Genomic DNA, 19795 nt, shown 5'->3' on the forward strand with positions numbered 1-19795 from the left:
GGAAAGAAAAAGGTGCAGTGGACTCTTTTTTGGATTTTTTTTCCAGAGCTGTTAATGTTGGACATAAAGTCAGTGAGCATCCTTTAGCGGCTGGAGAAGAAAGATGACAGATACCCACCGTGAGACCAAGACTAAAAGTTATTTTCCACGGTGTCTCTACTGCCACAACTACTTACCTTCTGGCTGAGTATTCTGCACCCTGCTTGTTTTATATTGCTGATGTCAGAGCTAACCTTTCTCTGCTTTTCACAACATGACCTATGGATAAATACATTCCCAGTTCCTCAGTTTGCTATTTGCAAACTGTTTTACAAGCAGAGAATGTGAGGAAACACTGCAAAGACCGAGAAACAACAAGACATCGTGGCTGGTGGAAGCAAAAGCAAATCCTAATCATGGAACTTCTTTTTTTGGAAGATATACTTCAGCATTTCTACTTCCAAAGAAGGAAAATGTGGGGTACAGTGAGAGAGGAAGACATGAAGAAATGACCTGAGCCAGAATCTATCCTGGGTTGCTGTGTAGGGGCTTAAGTCCATGTAGTTTGCACTCCCAATAATCCATACAAGTCCCAATAAAGGAACTGTTTGAATGTGGATAAACACCTTTTACAATCTTTTCAGTAAGAACTTCATGGGAAGTCAAAATCAGGCCTTTGTCAGTCTTGTCTTTAAGCCCATCTAACTATATAGATGATAGCACATGTCAAAGGTAATAGTTCTAAAGTGATTCGAGATAGTTAAGACGCCATTTTAGTTCCTCCAACCTCCAACATCGACCCGTTTTGAGAGGAAATCCAACAAGCACACAGATTGTTTTTAAGAACTGACCATGGTGTGAGGTGGGTAGTGATTCCACGGTTGGCATGAAATCAGATGAGGTTTAATATTTCCCGTAATTTCCCCTCGAGGGTGAATAAAGTACCAACTACTACTGCTACCACGTTCCCCCTTCCAATCCCACCTCTCCTGTTCCTCCTACCACCTCCTTCCTCCTCCACCCTGCATGAACGACATCTCAATTCTCTAAAACACAGTTTCTTTATTATCATGATCATACATAGACACATAACACATAGAATAAAAGTAGCATAAACAAACCGGTTTGTTATTTTGTCTGAAAACCTCCCAAAACGTGGTTCATTCCAACTGATTTATGGCTTCAGAGTGACAAGGTTTCCGGGGGCCTCCGAGCTACACGCACAATCTCAGAAATGACACCAGGCGAGAGTCCAACACGCTCTGAAGAACATCTTCATCTTCTCTGGAGTCTCCAAGACACGTTGCCACCGAGTTAAGAGGAGACCTCCAGCATTGCTCAATGTCCCAGTCCAGTCCATGACTGCTTCCCTTTCATACACCCCCCTCCCCCCCCGCCCCCTCCACCCCCCCAGGGTTCATGGTGTCGGCTGGCCTCTCTCTCCCTCTCAGCCCCAGCCTCCCTCACGTCCTCCCCTTGAACGTGTCCATGCAGGTGTAGCTTCCGGAGAACTTGTGGATCTCTTCAAGCGCTGCCTGGGGCATGAAGCTGGTGGATGGGTGGAGGGGGGGGGGGGGGGGGGGGGGGGGGGGGGGGCGAGGAATACACAGTTAGAGGATGTCACACATTTACACGTATTCACTGAGCAGAAGCTTTTCATCCAAAATAAGTGTAGGACGTGCCGCAGATAATCAAGGATGAAAAAGACCGCAGAAGGACCGCAAACAGGTCATAATGGCAGTACAACACAACACACAATGACACAAAAAGACCCCAGATTGCATGGAGGGTGGAGCTGGAGTCTTCATCTGGGCTCTGTGGAGTGGAAGCAGCATTACCTTTTGAGGAAGACGAGCGCGTGCATGGTCCAGGGCAGGTAGAGGAAGGCAGTGTTGGTCCGGACTGCATCCACCGTCCTCTGGGCCACCGTCTTGGGCTTGAGTGGAGGGAAGAGCTGGGGAAACCTGCAGGAACGCCATCGAGTTAGTACACATGTATAAATACAGTAAACACTGTATAGCTGATGAACTTGAGAACGTCATTAGGAACGTGGAGATCCAACTACGGCTGGATGAACGGGACAAACTCCCGAGGACTCCAGTTGAAGTCCCACCTTAAAAAACGTGACCCCTGACCTCTCCGTATACACCAGCCCTCCCCCTCACCTGACTCTCATGCCCTGGAACATGTCTGTGTTGGTGTGGAAGGGGAGCACGGTGGTGCAGCCCACCCCAGGACAGTCCAGCAGGCCCAGGGTCAGACTCTCCATGAAGGCCAGGGACGAGGCCTTGGAGGTGCAGTAGTCGATGGCCCCGGGGATGGGAGACTGAGACAGGATGGAGTTGATGCACACCACATGACCGTGCTGCAGCTCCAGCATCCTGGGGAGGAACGCCTTGGTCGTCTGGAGGGCGGGGGTGGAGAGAGAGAGGGATAGAAGCATAGAGAGAGGGATAGTAGAGAGAGGGATAGGAGAGAGGGATAGAGAGAGAAAGAGGGAGGGAGACGGAGAGACAGAGCATGGGGTCAAAGCCGAGTCACAGATTACATTTCCACCTCCATTTAGCTGATATTTGCGTTTCTGTCTGCATACAATATGTCTGTTTGATCTCCAGTGACACGGGGAGGCACAATATGCGCCTAAGAGGCCCTCTCATGTGTTGTGATCTATGACAGTCTGGAAATACCCTGACATTACCCTCAACCCAACAGGGACTGACTTGACAGCAGCCCTCAAACACACACACACACACATACACACATCACCACCAACCTCAGGCATTCGCTTGATGTCAACACGCAAAGGCATTTTTAGCAGAAGGATAATCTTAATCTACAGTGGGGAAGCCCTCCTCACACACGCACACACACCCTAGATACACACACACGCACACCCTACACACACACACAAACCCCATATACACACCCTACACACACACACTACACACACTCAAACACATATCTCGCTCTCAGCCTCTTACCCAGAACTGGCCCATGGTGTTGACATGCTGGGATTTCAGCAGAGCGTCATCGTCACTCTCCATCAGGGTCTTCCCATGCACCACCGCTGCATTGTTGACCAGCACGGTCACGTCCCCCACCTGGGAACAGCGGCACAGCCACGCTCACTAAAACATCGCCTTCATCCCCCTCTCAAAGAGATGCTATCGGACTTGTCCTCCTCTCATAAAAGGCTGGAGTTACATGTAGTAGCAAGGCAGCTGAGCGATGGTAATACTCTACACTCTTATCTCATCCAGACATTTCTACTGGAGGTTGACCTCAGCAACAGATGGAGCAGCTAGACAGCTCGGAAAGAACATATCTAGGAATCTAGTCAGCTAGGAATCTAGTCAGCTAGGAATCTAGTCAGCTTGGAATCTAGTCAGCTAAGAATCTAGTCAGCTTGGAATCTAGTCAGCTAGGAATGTAGTCAGCTAGGAATCTAGTCAGCTAAGAATCGAGTCAACTAAGAACCTGGACAGCTAGGAATCTAGACAGCTAGAAATTTAGTCAGCTAAGAATCTAGACAGCTAGGAATCTAGACAGCTAGGAATCTACTCAGGTAAAAAAATAACATTGATAAAAAATACCTTCTCTCTGACCACCTTGGCCTGCTTGTAAACCTCCTCCCGATTGGCCACGTCACACAGGAAGTAGTGGCACTCGGTTCCTCTCAGGGAGATCTGCTCACACGTCTCCTTCAGACACTTCTCTGTCCGGCCCCACAGGATCAACTGACACAGGCAGGGGGGACCAGGGTTTACCAACAACGTAAAAGCTATATACATTTATTTTGTACGATTTTTATTTAGATAGGTATCATTTAATTTGTTATTTTGAGGTACCATTTACTGACTATGTCAACAATAATAAATAAATAAATGAAAAGTAATAAACAGACCTAACCCATACCCAAATATAAATGAGTATTGTGTAGTGTAGACATATCAGCAAAGTCAGGCTGTGAGATTCCATCCTGTCTAGGCTATAAGAGTAGCTACTATGGACCTTCATGCCAACTTCCTGGTTCAGTGAACAAGGCAAGATGCATTTGAACGTGCCAGTCAGGGAGTTCACGGCTGGGCTCGGAGGACAGAAAGACGGGCTGGAGGTGTGGGGAACATCTACAGGAAGGGCAGGCCTTCTCACGGCCAGAGAACAGAACAAGGAGGTGTTTTCAGACTCCCAGAGTAGGATTAAAGAGGGGGGTGGGAGCAGGGGGTGGGGGCGGGGGGGTGGGTGGGTGGGTGGTGGGGGATGTGTGAATGGACTGTCTCTTTATGGGCTGGCAGAGTAAATGAAGGCTAGTCATTTGACCGGGGAATACGGGAGAAGGGAGGAGGGGAGAGGAGGGGAGAGAGAGTAAGCTGTGTGTGTGTGTGTGCGTGTGTCTGTGTGTGTGTGTGTGTGCGTGTGTGTGTGTGTGGAGGATGGGGGGGAGGAGGAGGGGTGCCAGTGATTGGGCACTTAGATCTGTCAGTCTTTGGGGTCAGGGAAAGGTAATGAAATCAGGGGGTGAGGCTTGGTCATCTCTCTCACACACACACATTCTCTGGGACATTACACGGCCTGCTGGATAGACGAGCCCCAAAGTCTCTACTGGTCACGGAGTCTGGGGGCGCGGGGGGGTGAGATGGGGGATTTGGCTAGTCGCCCGTGACCAAGGTTAATATTTGAGCGGAAAGTCTTCTGGAAAGCGATCCTGTGTGTGTGAGCGTGTGAGTGGCGCAAGTGTGCGCGTTCACTCCTCAAACTGTCGTGCAAAGGTTTCAGCGCTGCAATAGAAACCATCGTCTGGAGCACAGCTCTCCCATCCTTCCTCCTCTGGCGTGGAAGCCTCAGCTCCCCTCAGATTGTGCTGACTCCAGCATCCCAGGAAAGAGGCCCGGGGGGTGAAACGTTTGCTTGCTTTGTGTGCTGGCAGGTTCAGACTGAGGGGAAGCAAAAGCCAAGTCTAATCTATATTATATGCAGGGCTTTGACAAATGCAAGCCTCCAAAAGTTTATCTTCTCCTCGGCCTTTGTTTCGGGTGGCTTTCTATTTGCTTCATTTGCACCTCAGCCAGAGTAATGAGGAAGACTGGACAGGCCCTCAGCCTGCCTTGATAAATGAATGCAAGCCTTTAATGGGATTTCAGCCTAACAAACAAACCTGACAGTTCTCATTAAAAAGGCCTCTTAGCCAGGTCTCTCCTGGTAAGTTGTTATTCAATTCATTATGCTTATCACTGGCTTCAAAACACAGGCCCATCAGGACAGACAATGGAGGACCAAATTACCATCAGTAGAGAGCCCTTCAGTGGGAAAGGTAAGAAAACACTTTCTGATTGCTCTCTGTCCCTCAGAGTTTTCCAGAGAGAATACAGTAATTACTTTGAGGGGGCACCGCGTCAACAAAGAATATATTTGAGCCGAGAACCTTTCCGTTGTCCTGTTTACAAATGTGACTGGCTGTGAATGAAGCGGCTTCTATCAAGCAGCAGGTAGGACAAGTAGGCCCTCGTCCTACCACACAGCCCTTCAATAAGCCAGCGCTGCTGGAACAGAGGGGCAGAGAGGGGAGAGGCAAAGGGGGGAGGTAGAGGGGCGGAGGGTGGGGGCAGAAGGGCGGGGGAAGGGAGGGGCATAGAGAGGAAAGGCAGAAGATGGGGACACAGAAGAGCTGGGGGGAGGGGGGGTGTGTGTACACATAGGGGCGTGGGGGGACGGACGTGATGAGGAGGGGGGCACAGAGGGGGCATCAGGAGTTCAGGAAGCAGTCGCCTGTCGCCGTCTAATTAGTGTGGAGACAGGAGGGTCAGATGTAGGGCAATAACCAGCTGGGAGCAGTGTGCTTCCCGCCTCCCTCCCTCCCCCCAACACACACACACACACACACACATCCACACACAGTCATACAGTGACCAAACTAAGACTATTTTGTTCAAAACAGCTCGTCAAAACATAGTTCAATGGCCCAATAAAGATAGAAATGCCAAATGTAGACCCAATAACCGCCCTGTTATTCATGAACGATCATTATATATTTATAGTTACAAAGAGACCATGGAGAGCCAAGTGAATAGATCTGCTCCCAGTGGTGAATCAGTCAGCTTAACTGCTGTGGAAGCTCTCTTCCATTCCTTTGAACCCCCTGCTGGAACAACTCCTTAGCCTGGACGAACGTCCCACTGCTACACACTTTATGCATACCCATCTCTGCCTCTCTCCATACCCCTCTCTCCCTCCCTCTGTTTTGGAATCCCCCTTTCGCCCTCTTTCTTATAAACTCCCCCTCTCTCTTTGCATCCCCACACCCCCTCTCTCGTTGCATCCCCCTCTCTCCCCCTTTCTTCATAGGCCTCGGTCTCGCTCCCCCTCTCTCTATCTTCAGCTCTTTCCGGTCACAGAGTACCTCAAACTGGGGCGAGTCGTTCTAGAGTGTTCCAAAGACCTAGTCCTATTGATGAATGCCCCATTTCTTTCTCAGCATCTCTACACTTGAAGGGAGGTCATTGTGAGGCGTTCTAGTGCAGGTGTTGTTTTCAAGGTCTTCACACCTTGATAATACTCAACAATAGAGCTGCTGAAAGGCCTCCTGACATCCTTTGTTGTGCAGCTGCAAAGTATAGCTTTTAAAACCCACAGCTTCCCTCTCCCCTGTTCCCCCGGGGGATATGGCACTGAAAGGAAAATGGAGGCTGATGTCATTCACTTGAACATGAGGCCTCTACTGCCAGTCTTTGGCCAGTGGGCTAAGAGGGCCCACCTATTGGACGGCCACAACAACAGTTATCGAAGAAAAAGACCAAACCAAACATCCACATCTAGGGATTTTAGCATCTCAAGTAGATTGTCAAACGTGTAGAGTCTTGACGTCCGGAGATAACCGCATCCCTGTCTGTCAAGAGAGATTTACTGCTCCTTGCTGGAAGTTTTCCGAACACAATACCATCGAAGAGTTAACCAAACACATTGTGTGATTAAGCTGGCATGTTTGGACGCTGGCTTGCTCTGGTTTCCACAGGCGAGCTGAGCTCTCCCTGAGGGGCCTATGCCTGGACTGAGGCCCTGGCAGCTCTGCCGTCAGAGCACTCACTGCGGCATTTCAAGCCTAAGTGACTACTCCTTGTTAGGGAGAGGTGTGGTGGAAGCAGGCTATTTATAACAAACAAACCAAATCGTCTGGGTGCATGTTTTGGATGGGTGAGGCAGGCTGCTGAGACATGCTGTCGCGCTACAGTGGGTTGGTTCATATCAAGCACAAGTACAAGTGGAGCTGGATACCTCCAATTTGGTTGTTACATTGTAACAATTGTTACATTATCCTGGCAGACCTAGACCAGCATTCTGATTCAGACTAAAATGTACGATGTGGTATTTCATGTGAGAGATACTGATATGTACTTTCAATGTATTTCTAGACTGAACTCTGCATTCCCACCAACACTCTGCATAGATAGATACAGTATCTCAATGCACTTGATTACAGAAAACCTTGTTGTCTTAACAATATGTACTCCCCTTGTCCTAAGTGTAAAAATGACCCATCTTCTCTAAACCCTTCAAATAAAGCAGCTTAATTGAATTTGAAACCCCAGATCTATTTAGCATGAAAAAACGACATGTAATTCATCGCAAACTTCATCAATAGCTGGGGTTTCTCTCTTCACAGTGCAAAAGACTGCATGTAATCAGGACCGCACTTTTTTATTGCAAAATGTGTCCTTAAGGCTTCAGTCAGTAGTACACACACCATAATCTACATTTGTCATTGTGTGTATGTCCTTGTGGTGTATGAATTATTTTTTATATAACTGCCATAAACACAGTCTAAGACAATCTATGTACCCATGGAATTGATAATTCCCTGAAAGTTGAGGTCACTAGTGAAAGTCATCACATTTCAGAGGTTGTTTTCTGCTGTTCAATACAGTGGTGGTACATTTTAGCTCCTTAAAACCACACAAGGGTTAAGGTTCGCCCTGCTGGTGTCCAGGTGATAAAGGATCTGTTGTGAACATGAGAAGTGTTGTGTCGGCTAGACTGTGTATATGTCACTGTCAGGCATTCTTGCTGATGCTCCATGCTGATGTCACAGACAGGGACCTTAGAGTTCTGGAGCCCTGGCCATAGAATGAACCCCTCATGACCCAAATATCGAGGTCAGTGTCCTGCAATCTCATTGGTCTGACTACTAGAAGGTCATGACCCTTGCCTTTCCACCACACAGGAAACAATTGATAACAAGAGAATTAACTCATGTATTTGGCACTCACTGTGTACCTGCCACTCCAAGAGAAGGATACAGTGTGCGTGTGTGTGTGTGTGTGTGTGTGTGTGTGTGTGTGTGTATGTGTGTCACGCACCAAGCATTGGTTATCAAGAGTGGGATTTTATGGGAGTCTGTGGTGTAGAACACTATGTAATAATAATGAGTAACAAACCCTTCAAATCCTAAAGTCAAAATTACTTGGCCACAACTAAGTTCTGAACGTGATTGCATTCCTTGTTGACGGAATGTAATCACTGAAACTAAGCCTGTACACATGCATAAATAATGTGTGATAAGCTAAGTGTCTAACAGTGTCCCAATCAGAAAGTTTTACAAAGCCAACTCTTGATGAATTACATTATTAAATCAAACATTGATAAGCAAAATAAATAAACGAATAATAATAATAATACGTTATAAAATGCAGTATATCAACACACATAGTTGTAATTTTGAATTTGGTTGTTGTATTTACCTTTTTAGCCCCCTGCTCGGCAAACTCCTCGGCCAGGTAACGGCCGATGCCTCTTCCACCGCCGGTGATCAGAACTATCTCTTGGCTCAAGTCTTTTCTTCTGCTTGGTAGCAGTGACAACACACTTGCTTTGACTATGTAATAGATCATTTGAATGGGGAAAAACAGCATAGAACCCAAAACCTTCAAATCCATCTTGCTTCAGCTCCTTGGGTAACCAAACGTCTTTGTTACGCGTTTGTATGCACTTGGGACCCGAGCAAGGTAAACCTCTAATCTCGACGTTTTTCCCCCCTGCCAGACCAGAGTTCAAAAGTGCTTTTCTGAGTTATCCGTATACTACCACTATCTTGTGCAGCCAAGTCGAAGTTTCAAGACATATAGGATCCCGGCGGAAATTAAAACAATCCCTTCAATTGAAATATTTCGGACATGTTATCCCACTCGCGTATACTGTCAGTCTTGTCTTTTAAATATAATCGTTTATTACGCAGGTAAGTTAGTAAACGTTGAACGACAGGAAAACAGCGAGACGGACGTGGTTCTAGTGGTAGTGCGCTACTGAATCGGTTATAAGTGCCGTCTTCGGTGTTGTATTCCAAAACTTATCCTGGACGTAAACGCTACCGCCTCTGCTCGCTCACAGATATAGCTTACTTTACAATTTAGCAGCTTCAGCAGTGACGAGGAGACTGGTATCTGAGGGGAGGTTTGTGTGAGCATTAATCCTGATTGACAGGTTGACTGGGTAGGGATATGTTGCTTCATTGGGTGTCTGCTGAGTGGTTGTCTTTGGGACTCCCAGCCAGTCATATCTGCTTCTACAGTTGATTGTGGAGTCACATTGACCAGGCTAGATAATAAGTAACATGCATGTTATTGTAAAAACCACTTGATGCAAAAGTTGTATTCTTAGAAATGATTGTTCTATGACATCTCTCTCTCTCTCTCTCTCTCTCTCTCTCTCTCTCTCTCTCTCTCTCTCTCTCTCTCTCTCTCTCTCTCTCTCTCTCTCTCTCCACACACACACACACACACCCTTTATGACAAGTCTTTGAGATCCAAACAAGAAAACATGTTTGCTATCTTGAGTTGTGGTCATCCCAGCTCGGTGTCCCACCATTTCCTGTGACAGTGCAGTTAGAAATGAACTTACTGTCTCAGAGAGAGAGGGACTGAAACTCCACATGATTACCTGAAAAAAATCCAGTGAATTCATGAGCTGCAGATGAGATTCCAGGCTGTGATTTCTGGCCTGAACCTTGGGTTTAGCTGAAAGGCTGAGGGCTTTTTCAGAATATGGGATGGCTTTAAAGAGCAAAACTCACAATGGCTGCATTGTGCCAGGCCCAGCTTCTTCCACACTGGGAGACTCTCTGGGGCTGGCTAGTCCTGGAAAATAGATCCAGATGCTGGCCCTTTTCTGTCGTTTATTGGAATAAAACACAGGGAAATCCTACTTGGTTTTGAGAACAGATTTACAAACGTTCTTGCATACTATGGATATCCAGCAAAATGCTTTCAGAGTCGGATGTTTTATACATAGAAAGACATCCAGTCTCGTTGATGAATGTTGTTTTCTCGAAACCTTCCAACCACCACTGTGTCCTGTGTCCAGTGGTGGTTGGTTATTATCACTCAAGCCATCACTGCCATCTACAGATGAATCGATAAAGTACAGGCTTTTTATCCCAGGAGTAGATAGATACTCACGGAACATAACTAACTCAACTATATAGTTATAAATACATGTACAGATTTGCTTTATCTTAACAGTCCGCCTGGTCTGTTTATGTAGAAGACTATTAGTCACTGTGTTGCCTATGAGAAATGCAAACAGAGTGTGGGTTTACAGTTTCTCAACAACGTGTGTGGGTTGGTAATGAATGCTGAATAAGTTCCAAATTAAAATGAAGGTTGTTGAACAACCTGTCACTTGGAGTGCCTGTTAAAGTTGTGAGCATTACACACAAACGTGACGTTTGTGAGAAAAACGCTTAAAAATCCTCTCAAACAAATCTTTCAAATCAAATCATAATCACAATACTTAGGAATTCCCTTATAGTGCCTGACTACTGGGTCAGTCAAACATGCCCTTTAAGAGAGCGAGAGAGAGAGAGAGAGAGAGAGAGAGAGAGAGAGCAGGGGTTAACAATGTGGCTTCAGAGAGAGATGTGGGAGGAGTGAGGGACTAGCTGGGTGAAATGTTTACCTGCACAGACCATCACCTACACTGTTTCCAACTCAAGGCAGCATGGACATCGCCACAGCAATTTTAATAATTGGCTTTGCTGCGCTCGTCGCTGCCTTCCTCCTCCTGGTAATTGGCCTTGTATACTCGGAGCTGATGAATTCAGACATTCCTCCTGGGGTTGCGAATCCTTGGAAACTGCATGTAGTTCATGGCTTGTTGGTTGGCATAGCGATTGTGGTGAGTGTCTTATCCCCGGAATTGTTACTGCTTATTATTTCATGTTTTCTGCAAGTCAAATCATGTTCATGTTCATGTTCTCTAGTGGAATAATGAATGGAACCTATTCCACAGTGTAAAGGAAAACATGGCTTTTGAGTTGCAGCAGACCTATTAAAAAAAAAGCTTCTGGTTTCTAACTCCACAGAAATGGTTGTCCTTTTAGTGTCCTCTATTCCCCCCCTGATAAACTCAAAGTCATTTCCGACTTTCTGGGTTGGAGCTGTTTACACAAGGGCATGAGTGCACACTTTAATGATGCGTTTACTCAGTGAAGGTGCAGAGATTTAACTTTGGCTCTTGAGTATACTGAGTTCATGATTCCCACAATGCTGATTTAGCAAAATGTATATGTGCTCTTTCCTCCAAAAGCCCTTCACAATGGTTAGTAACTTTCTTTTACAAAGAACCATCTGGTAGAGGGCCAAACCAAGAAGAAGCAGCATGCCTGGATTACAGATGAACTCTCTGAATGACTTACTTAACTACAATGTTTTATTGTTGTCATAAATGTCAACAAGCCTTTGATTGTAATTGTGTGGCGAGACATAAAACGGTTTATCTTGCCTCTCCGTTGATGGATCACCGTAGAATGTCGGCCTGCCTTCCCACCTTCACTCTTCCTGTATGCCCCACCTACCCCACTCCCTTGTCCACCCCCCCCCCCACCCTCACCCACCTACCCCACCCCTCTCAACCACACCCACCCACCACACCCCACATAACGTAATCCCCCACCCTTACCTCACCCTACCTATCCCCCTTAACCCATCGCACCCCTCCCAACCCCACTCACCCCACCTCCCCCTTCCAACCCTCCCCCGTCGCCCCTCCCCCCCTTAGGGCCGGATCCTGGAGCGTCTGGGTCTGTGTTCCCAGATCGGCATCACACGTTGGATCAGGGCCTTCCTCCTGGTCCGGATCAAGCCCGTTCCCCCCGGGCTGCGTGTGAAGGATGGCAGGTTCTCAGGGGTGCCGATCAGGGTGTATGAGCCCACGGGGGCCTGGGAGGGCCTGGGCAGGGCTATGGTCTACTTCCACGGGGGAGGCTGGGTGACCGGAAGCATAGGTAAGGTGCACAGACAAACTCCACCCCACACACAGACAAGCTCCGCCCCACACACAGACAAGCTCCACCCCACACACAGACAAGCTCCACCCCACACACAGACAAGCTCCACCCCACACACAGACAAGCTCCGCCCCACACACAGACAAGCTCCACCCCACACACAGACAAGCTCCACCCCACACACAGACAAGCTCCGCCCCACACACAGACAAGCTCCACCCCACACACAGACAAGATCCACCCCACACACAGACAAGCTCCACCCCACACACAGACAAGCTCCGCCCCCACACACAGACAAGCTCTATCCCACAAACAGACAAGCTCTATCCCACACACAGACAAGCTCCACCCCACACACAGACAAGCTCCACCCCACACACAGACAAGCTCCACCCCACACACAGACAAGCTCCGCCCCACACACAGACAAGCTCTATCCCACACACAGACAAGCTCCGCCCCACACACAGACAAGCTCCACCCCACACACAGACAAGCTCCGCCCCCACACACAGACAAGCTCTATCCCACACACAGACAAGCTCTATCCCACACACAGAGTTAATCTCTTTAGACAGATTTCACTGGTTCTAAGAGCACGCCAACGATTGAAATGTGCTTAGGGGTTTCACTGAATGAATATATGAATGAGTCAATAATGAGATCATGAATTGATTAAGGGCATTATGGCCAAGGTCGTAACCAGGGGCCTGAGTTCGATTCTGGCCCTGCACACATTCCCCCTCTCTCTCCCTGCTTGTCTGTCTCCCTCCAACACTCTTTGTGGTTATAAATAAAATATTACAAAAATGATTATAATAAAAATATAATTTAAAAAAAGAAAAAAAGAATTGGCTCATCACCACAGCAATAAATCATTGCCTACCTTGAAGAATAGTGGTCTACTTGTTATGCAATGGTGGTTGTGTGTGTCACAACTTCTCTCCTAGTTCTAAAGAAGCCCTTTGTGTCTCCTGATCAGATATCGTCGACGATATTTGCAGGCGCATCGCCAAGGAGTCCCAGACCACAGTGGTGTCTGTGGGGTGAGTCTCCTTTCACCACTCGCAAATCAGTACAGTTCTGCCCACTTGGCTGTGATCTGTCACAGGATTGGACACAAATCCTCGAAATCCAGCTCCTCCCCCTGTACCATCCCCTTCCCTTTCAGGTACCGCCTGGCCCCCGAACACAGGTACCCTGCACAGCTGGATGACTGCGAGGCCGCAACGTGTCACTTCCTGTCTGTGGCTGAGGCGGAATTTGGCGTGGACCCGGCCCGAGTGGCGGTCGGCGGCGACAGTGCTGGAGCGAACCTGGCAGCCGCGCTGTGCCAGCGCCTGGCGAGGAGGACGTCTGGACACCTGCCCTCTCCCTGTGCCCAGGTCCTGATCTACCCAGCTCTGCAGATGGCCGATTTCAGTCTGCCCTCGTACCAGCAGAACCACGCCGTGCCCATATTGTTCCGTGGCCGGGTGGCGTTCTACTTCCTGCAGTACCTCAACGGGGACATGTCCCGGTGCCTGGATGTGCTGGATGGCGTGCATGTGCCCCTGGAGCTCAGGCAGAGGTACCAGGAGTGGCTCTCCCCGACCAACCTGCCCCCTGCCTGCCTGACGAGGGGCTACCGGGACCCCCCCTCCCACGACTTTGATGGCGAGGTGTACCACGCCGTCAAGGCGGGTCTGGACCCTGAGGTGTCGCCCTTGTTGGCCAACGATGACGTCCTTCGCCTGGCTCCGCCCACGTTCGTCCTCACCTGCGAGTTTGATGTCCTGAGGGATGATGGGATACTTTACAGGAAGAGGCTGCTTGACCTGGGATTGGCTGTCACCTGGCACCATGTGACAGACGGTTTCCATGGTATTGTTAACTTTATAAACCAGGGCTGGCTCAGCTTTGCTTCAGCAACACAGGCTGTGGATAGTGTTGTGAATTATGTCAAAACTCTCTAAAATGAACTGGTTCTGCCATGGTTTCTAATATGTGGGTTTCTTTAGGGAACATGAATTGATATCAGCATTCATTTTGATGTTCCTTGTCATGTATTTTACATTAAAGACTATGCTAAAAGATACCTTTGAATGTTTAATTATTGTGAGCAATCGTGTTTTAAGGCTATTCCAGTTCCACAACGGTTTCGATCCAACGGCAAAAATGCAGCTTAAAGACTGCGTAATGAGACCTCTTTAAAATAATCAGACATGAAGGAGATATAATTGTTCCTTTTCTCTCCTAAGTAGTGCCACTGCTGCCTGTCTGTACTGTCAGCCACAGAATGTTTGCTGTATCCATAGCAACAGAACTTCTCCCTCTACCGTGCCTATGTCATAGTGCCGGCTCATGCTCAGTGTTTGAATGGCAATTCCTGCTCCGATATAGCACAGCACACATCCAGATACACAGTGAATGCAGTTTGTCTCGGTGTGTGTTTGTGCTTGTGTCCGTGTGTGTTTGTGTGAGAGAGACACCTGTGCAACATGGGGAAACGAGAGCCCTACTGCGATAAGTGGAGTTTACCTGGCTGGAGGATAGAGCAGAAATATGGCAACAAAGTCCTCATAGGTAACTGGGTGGAAGAGAAACTGCAGGTAAGTCTGTCACATTTATATTTGATCTAATAGCGCTCCTGCACCACTCATTCAAATCATTGTAAAGTGGCCGAGGGTTTTAATGACGGAAGCAAAGTACAGAGTAGTTTAAGCTGCTCTAAAGAGTCAAGTTGGCCTTAAACTTTAATTGAATGTGAGAACATGAGCAACCTTGTGCTCTCTCGTGCCAAAGATCTTCAACAAACTATCTTTGTGGCGGGGCGCCAAGGGTTGGGCTGGCCTCCCAGTCACCATTCAGATCTATACCAAAGTGATTAGAGGGCTTCAGTTGAGCAATATCAGCAGAGACCTGCGGTGGGAGAGGCTGGAGTGGGGGTCAGAATAATTGCATTGACGTGGAGCCGGACTGTGGGAGTGCTTGTGCAGTCTCTGGACCGACGGATGTCTTTAGAAATGATGTAGAACAGCTCCAGTCGATGGGACAGTGTGAGCTTTTGCTGAGCTTGTGCCAGGGGGTTTGTGCTCACTGTGTCGTGTTTGTAGCCTTATTGGGTCTTCTTTGCTATCCTCTCTCATTCTCTCTTTTGCCCTCTGTTTTCTCCTTTCCTGTTCCATCCTTTTCTCCTCTGCTCTGCTCGGCTCTCCTGTACTCTCCAGTTCAGCAGGGAATGTCAGACGGCCAACAGCACCAGCCGGTCAGACTACCAGCCTCATTGGAACCATCGACCAGACGTCTTCCTGAGACGAAGTGCCCTGAGGAGGGCAGAGGTCAGCCTCACCTGCAAGTCTCCAGCTGCCAGAGCAAAATGCAGAACATCACACAAACTGCTTACTTTGTGGGTCACATCATCGGCTATATCTATGTAGCGATAGATATATACATATACATACATATAATATAGATATACATACTGTGTAGGGATGGATAATGCTCTGATTGTCCCAAATACTGCACGCATGTATACATGTATACAGTAGATGTATGATTGGTAATACATTCACATTCACGGACGGACATTCAAACGCATAAGAAAACTACAATTCACATGGGTCAGACCAAGCTAACTCAAAAACAAAGAGAGTTATTAATACAGCTCTCAATGAGCGGCTTGCATTGGTTGCTTTCAGCTACTTTGGTATTTACCAGAAACAGTGAGAATCATTGATTCCTCTGGGCAGTTAGAAGCTTGTTAGATCTGCATTCCTCTGCCCTGCGTTTTCATCTGAGGAGATGAGTGAATCAAAGAGCAGAGTCCTTCTCCTGCGACCAAAGGCCTCAAAGTCTAGGATGAGATATCGGAATACTTAAAAATGAGTTTTTTTCCGCCCTCCATTCCTGGAGGTAATGTCTGAAGTGAAAGATTTAGTTGGTGAGAGCAAGCTCAATGTTTAAATACCCTAAGCGAGCCAAGTCACGTCAGATCAATGATTGGTTAAATAGAGGCGAGAGGGAAGGCAGGAATGTGAAGCTGAATGTGAAGGTCTGCATGGACTGGGCATCAAGCAGGGTCGAGAGAGGGAAGTAAAGAAGAGAGGAGGACATTGGCGTGTTTTTACCACAGTAGATTTTTGTCTTGTTCTGAAACGGTGGACACTGTGGAGTTAACTGACACTACAATTTGCTTTGGGGTTAACAAAGTGAATTGAATTGAACTGAATTACATGGAATTGAACTGAACTGTAGTGAACAGACCTAAACCGCATCGCAATGAATTGTATTGAAATGATTCAAATATCAGAATATGGTCCGGAGCATTAAGTCTCAGTCTGAGGGGCTGAGCAATTGCAGGGGTGGTGGTGGTTGTGGTGTTGTTGGGGTGGGGGGGTGGTGGTGGTGCTGTTGGGGTGGGGGTGGGGGGGGTTGAGGGATGAGGGGGGTTACAGAGATAAAGAAAGAATGAAATTGCTGTAGAGCTGTGAAAAGAGGATATCATTATAATGGGTGTGTGTGTGTGTTATTCTTTTTGGGGCTTGGTGGGTGGTGGAGTGGGGTGCAATCTTTTTTCCTTCCTACTTTCAAAGGCGGAAGGGGGGGGGGCTGAATGTAAACAAATCAGCAGCCCTTAAAGCCTCGAGGAAGACTGTCTGTGTGTGTGTGTGTCTGTGTGTGTGTCTGTGTGTGTGTGTGTGCTGTTCCAGGGTCTTCCCAGCAAGCTGCTCCTATCCCACCACGGCATCCCCAACTCCCACTGCCTGGTGACCCTCTACGACGAGGCGTATGCCCGCATGCCCGGTGCCGCCCTGCCCGCGCTGCGCTCCTGGCACCCTGACAAGATGGCGTGGGCGCCGGAGAGGTCAGACGAACCAGCAGTAGGTAGGACAGAGACCCCACCTGGCAGTTCCAACGTCTCTCGTTGTGGTGTTGTTGTGTTGTTGTGTTATGATGTTGTGCTGATTACTACGTTGTGATGTTTAACACGTAGTGGTGTTGTGACGTTGCGGTGTTAGTACGCTGTGGTGTTGTGGTGTTGTTGTGTTATGATGTTGTGCTGATTACTACTGCTGTGATGTTTAATACGTAGTGGTGTTAGTACGCTGTGGTGTTGTGACGTTGCGCTGTTAGTACGCTGTGGTGTTGTGACGTTGCGGTGTTCTCCCATTGCCTGGGTTGTAGTGTTTCTATGTTGCGGTGTCATTACCTGTAAGTGGCTCTGCTGTAGTGGTAGAGGAGTAGCACCCTCATGGCAAGCAGCCTGTTTCGACTACCTTCCCATTACCTTGGTTAGTGAGTAGTGACAAATCCTGTCTTAGTGCATCAGCGTCACAGAAACAAGCTTTTTTGGCACATAAAAATACATCGGCTCAGCTGAGATCATGAAGAGATAAAACTGGGAAAAGTAGCCCTATAATCAGGCTAACACTTAGGCTTAGCGTTCATTGGATGGATAACTCTTTGGTTGTCCCAAATCTGTCATATGTTTAATTCATTATTTAAGTTTATTGTTTGCCTCCCTCTTTTTCTCTCTATTCCACACTCCACTCTTTTTTCCTCCCCCCTCTCCTTCTCTCTGTCACTCTCTCCCCCCTCTCATGCTCCCATCTCCTCGTATCTTCCTCTCTCTCCATTTCTCCCTTTTTCTCTTTTCTCCTCTCTATCCCTCTACCTCCCCACCATGCCGCCATCTCCTTCTTGTAAACTTCCGCTCTCTCCCCTCCCCCCTCTTTCTCGCTTGCTCTCCATATCCCTCCCTCCCTTCCCACCCCAGCCCCCCCTACTAACTTCGGCCTGGCTCGGTCCAGACGGCTCCATCTGGAGCAGCAGCGGGAGCCCCTCCCGGCGCTCAGCGTCTACGCCTCGTCCTACCAGAGGCTCCCGGCCAGCGCCTTCCCCCAGCGCGCCTCGGCCAGCGCTCCGCGAGGCCTCTCCAGCAGACTCTACCCTGCCAACAACCACAACAAGGACCTGGAGCTGAGGCAGCAGCCCAGCAGGCTGGTCCCAGACAGCTACCCCAGCCTCGGGCTCCTCCCGTCCCTCGGCCGGGCCTAGGTGGATCAGGGCAGGGTGGGGGGAGGACCAGGGGTTGGTGGACGATGAGGCAGGACTTGAGCTTGGGTCACCGGCTGCTTTGGGTCTTTACTCTGGGGCATCCCCAAAATAAAAATGTAGCCTCCATATCCAGTAACTTCTTGAAGTGTCAGTATGTTCCCCGTCAGTGTGTATGCGTGTGCGTATGTGTGCACAGTCTCTCCTCACACGTGTAGCATTTATCATTAACTTTGAGCCGCTCTGGAAGCGCCAGCCCACATTACCAGGAGAGATAGGTGCTGTTGATGCCATGGCTGACCTGAGCATTCAGGCGAATCCGGTGCCACAAGCCGTGCAAGGCACCGTCTGAGGAGACCTGAGTAAGTCCCATTCCATTAGCTGGTTCATTACAGGGAATCAAAGTGTTTAATTAGGAAGGAATCAACTATGCTTATGTTTCATGGTCAACCTTCTGTGTCACACTTCACCTGTGGCGTTCCTTTGAGCACCTCCCGTTGAGATATGTACACACTTAATGATGCTACTGATTGTGTGTGTGTATGTGTGTGTGTGCGTGTGTGTGTTATCGCTCAGAGCAGTTGATAGTTTTCATTTTTTTATGCTCTCGGTGACCACTTGATGGTGCTATAGCAACACGTCACAAACACGCTAGTGTCACTTTGTAAACAATGCAACATTCTTCATCCATGCTTTTACTTTGGTAGGACAACAACTATAACTTGATAAAACTTGGTAAACAGTTTTACAATTATACCATTTATCTATGTGGGAGTATTAATGTGCATATATTAACAAACCAATCCACTTTGTGGTTGGGCTGCATTTTTCCCGTTAGCCACAATGCATCCATTTTCTGCTTTTGTGTGTCTTAAGTTTTTTTCAAGTATTGCTTTCATTGACCAAATGAGTTTTTAATTATTGTGTTACAACGCATATTTTGTGCAGATGGGAAAATAACTTTGTTATTTGGTTAAAAGAAAACGTCAAATTACTTTGGTTGAAGCAATGCGATATCATTGATCTCCAGCGCATTATTACAAACTGCAGCCAAATTGTAAATCCTCATGCGTTTGAAGGGAATCAGAAGTAGAGAGGACAATTAGTTTTAGTAGCTCACATATATTTCAGAGTGAGCCACAATCATGGCATATTTATAGAGTGAAAGTGGATAATTGTATTGAGGCCAGTCCACTGTAAGAATAATGTTGCTGCTCTGCAAATGTATCGCTTCCTGTGGTCCAAAGCATGAATGGAAATCATTTTTCACCACAGTCAAAAGAGGAGAGCACATTTTCTTTGATTTAGGAGTAACTACAGTGCAGGGAGGAAGGAAGGACGGAAGGAAGGAAGGAAGGAAGGAAGGAAGGAAGGAAGGAAGGAAGGAAGGAAGGAAGGAAGGAAGGAAGGAAGGAAGGAAGGAAGGAAAGAAAGAAAGAAAGAAAGAAAGAAAGAAAGAAAGAAAGAAGGAAGGAAGGAAGGAAGGAGGAGGGAGAAAGGGAG

At 47.8% G+C, this 19795-nt stretch overlaps 3 protein-coding genes across 3 annotated transcripts; 2 read left to right on the forward strand and 1 right to left on the reverse strand.

Moving 5' to 3' along the window:
• Positions 1–1033: 1033 nt before the first annotated feature.
• Positions 1034–9612, reverse strand: dhrs3b (dehydrogenase/reductase (SDR family) member 3b). Its single transcript, XM_047026393.1, has 6 exons — positions 8712–9612; positions 3573–3716; positions 2961–3080; positions 2145–2383; positions 1818–1943; positions 1034–1527 (listed from the first exon to the last, which is right to left on the reverse strand). Exons 1-6 carry the CDS (start codon positions 8904–8906, stop codon positions 1443–1445), a joined length of 909 nt encoding a protein of 302 aa, XP_046882349.1. The 5' UTR covers positions 8907–9612; the 3' UTR covers positions 1034–1442.
• A 1293-nt stretch (positions 9613–10905) lies between these two features.
• aadacl4 (arylacetamide deacetylase-like 4) lies at positions 10906–14271 on the forward strand. Its single transcript, XM_047025663.1, has 4 exons — positions 10906–11142; positions 12025–12250; positions 13239–13302; positions 13428–14271. Exons 1-4 carry the CDS (start codon positions 10966–10968, stop codon positions 14209–14211), a joined length of 1251 nt encoding a protein of 416 aa, XP_046881619.1. The 5' UTR covers positions 10906–10965; the 3' UTR covers positions 14212–14271.
• A 465-nt stretch (positions 14272–14736) lies between these two features.
• cfap107 (cilia and flagella associated protein 107) lies at positions 14737–18295 on the forward strand. The gene is made up of 4 exons (XM_047026677.1): positions 14737–14847; positions 15466–15576; positions 16948–17122; positions 18015–18295. The coding sequence occupies exons 1-4, from the start codon at positions 14737–14739 to the stop codon at positions 18293–18295; spliced, it is 678 nt and encodes a 225-aa protein (XP_046882633.1).
• Positions 18296–19795: the final 1500 nt, after the last annotated feature.

This window comes from Hypomesus transpacificus, chromosome 9 (genome assembly GCF_021917145.1).
Source record: "Hypomesus transpacificus isolate Combined female chromosome 9, fHypTra1, whole genome shotgun sequence".
NCBI classification, from domain to species: Eukaryota; Metazoa; Chordata; class Actinopteri; order Osmeriformes; family Osmeridae; genus Hypomesus; species Hypomesus transpacificus.

Excerpts from the sequence above, each read along its gene's own strand:
- dhrs3b (XM_047026393.1), bottom strand. The coding sequence starts at position 8,906 with ATGGATTTGAAGGTTTTGGGTTCTATGCTGTTTTTCCCCATTCAAATG. Across the intron at positions 1,944-2,144 it reads TTCCAGGGCATGAGAGTCAG|GTTTCCCCAGCTCTTCCCTC; the intron begins GTGAGGGGGAGG and ends GCGTTCCTGCAG. Across the intron at positions 1,528-1,817 it reads GCGCTCGTCTTCCTCAAAAG|CTTCATGCCCCAGGCAGCGC; the intron begins GTAATGCTGCTT and ends CCCATCCACCAG.
- aadacl4 (XM_047025663.1), top strand. The coding sequence starts at position 10,966 with ATGGACATCGCCACAGCAATTTTAATAATTGGCTTTGCTGCGCTCGTC. Across the intron at positions 11,143-12,024 it reads TGGTTGGCATAGCGATTGTG|GGCCGGATCCTGGAGCGTCT; the intron begins GTGAGTGTCTTA and ends TCCCCCCCTTAG. Across the intron at positions 13,303-13,427 it reads ACCACAGTGGTGTCTGTGGG|GTACCGCCTGGCCCCCGAAC; the intron begins GTGAGTCTCCTT and ends CTTCCCTTTCAG.
- cfap107 (XM_047026677.1), top strand. The coding sequence starts at position 14,737 with ATGGGGAAACGAGAGCCCTACTGCGATAAGTGGAGTTTACCTGGCTGG. Across the intron at positions 14,848-15,465 it reads GGGTGGAAGAGAAACTGCAG|TTCAGCAGGGAATGTCAGAC; the intron begins GTAAGTCTGTCA and ends TGTACTCTCCAG. Across the intron at positions 15,577-16,947 it reads GTGCCCTGAGGAGGGCAGAG|GGTCTTCCCAGCAAGCTGCT; the intron begins GTCAGCCTCACC and ends GTGCTGTTCCAG.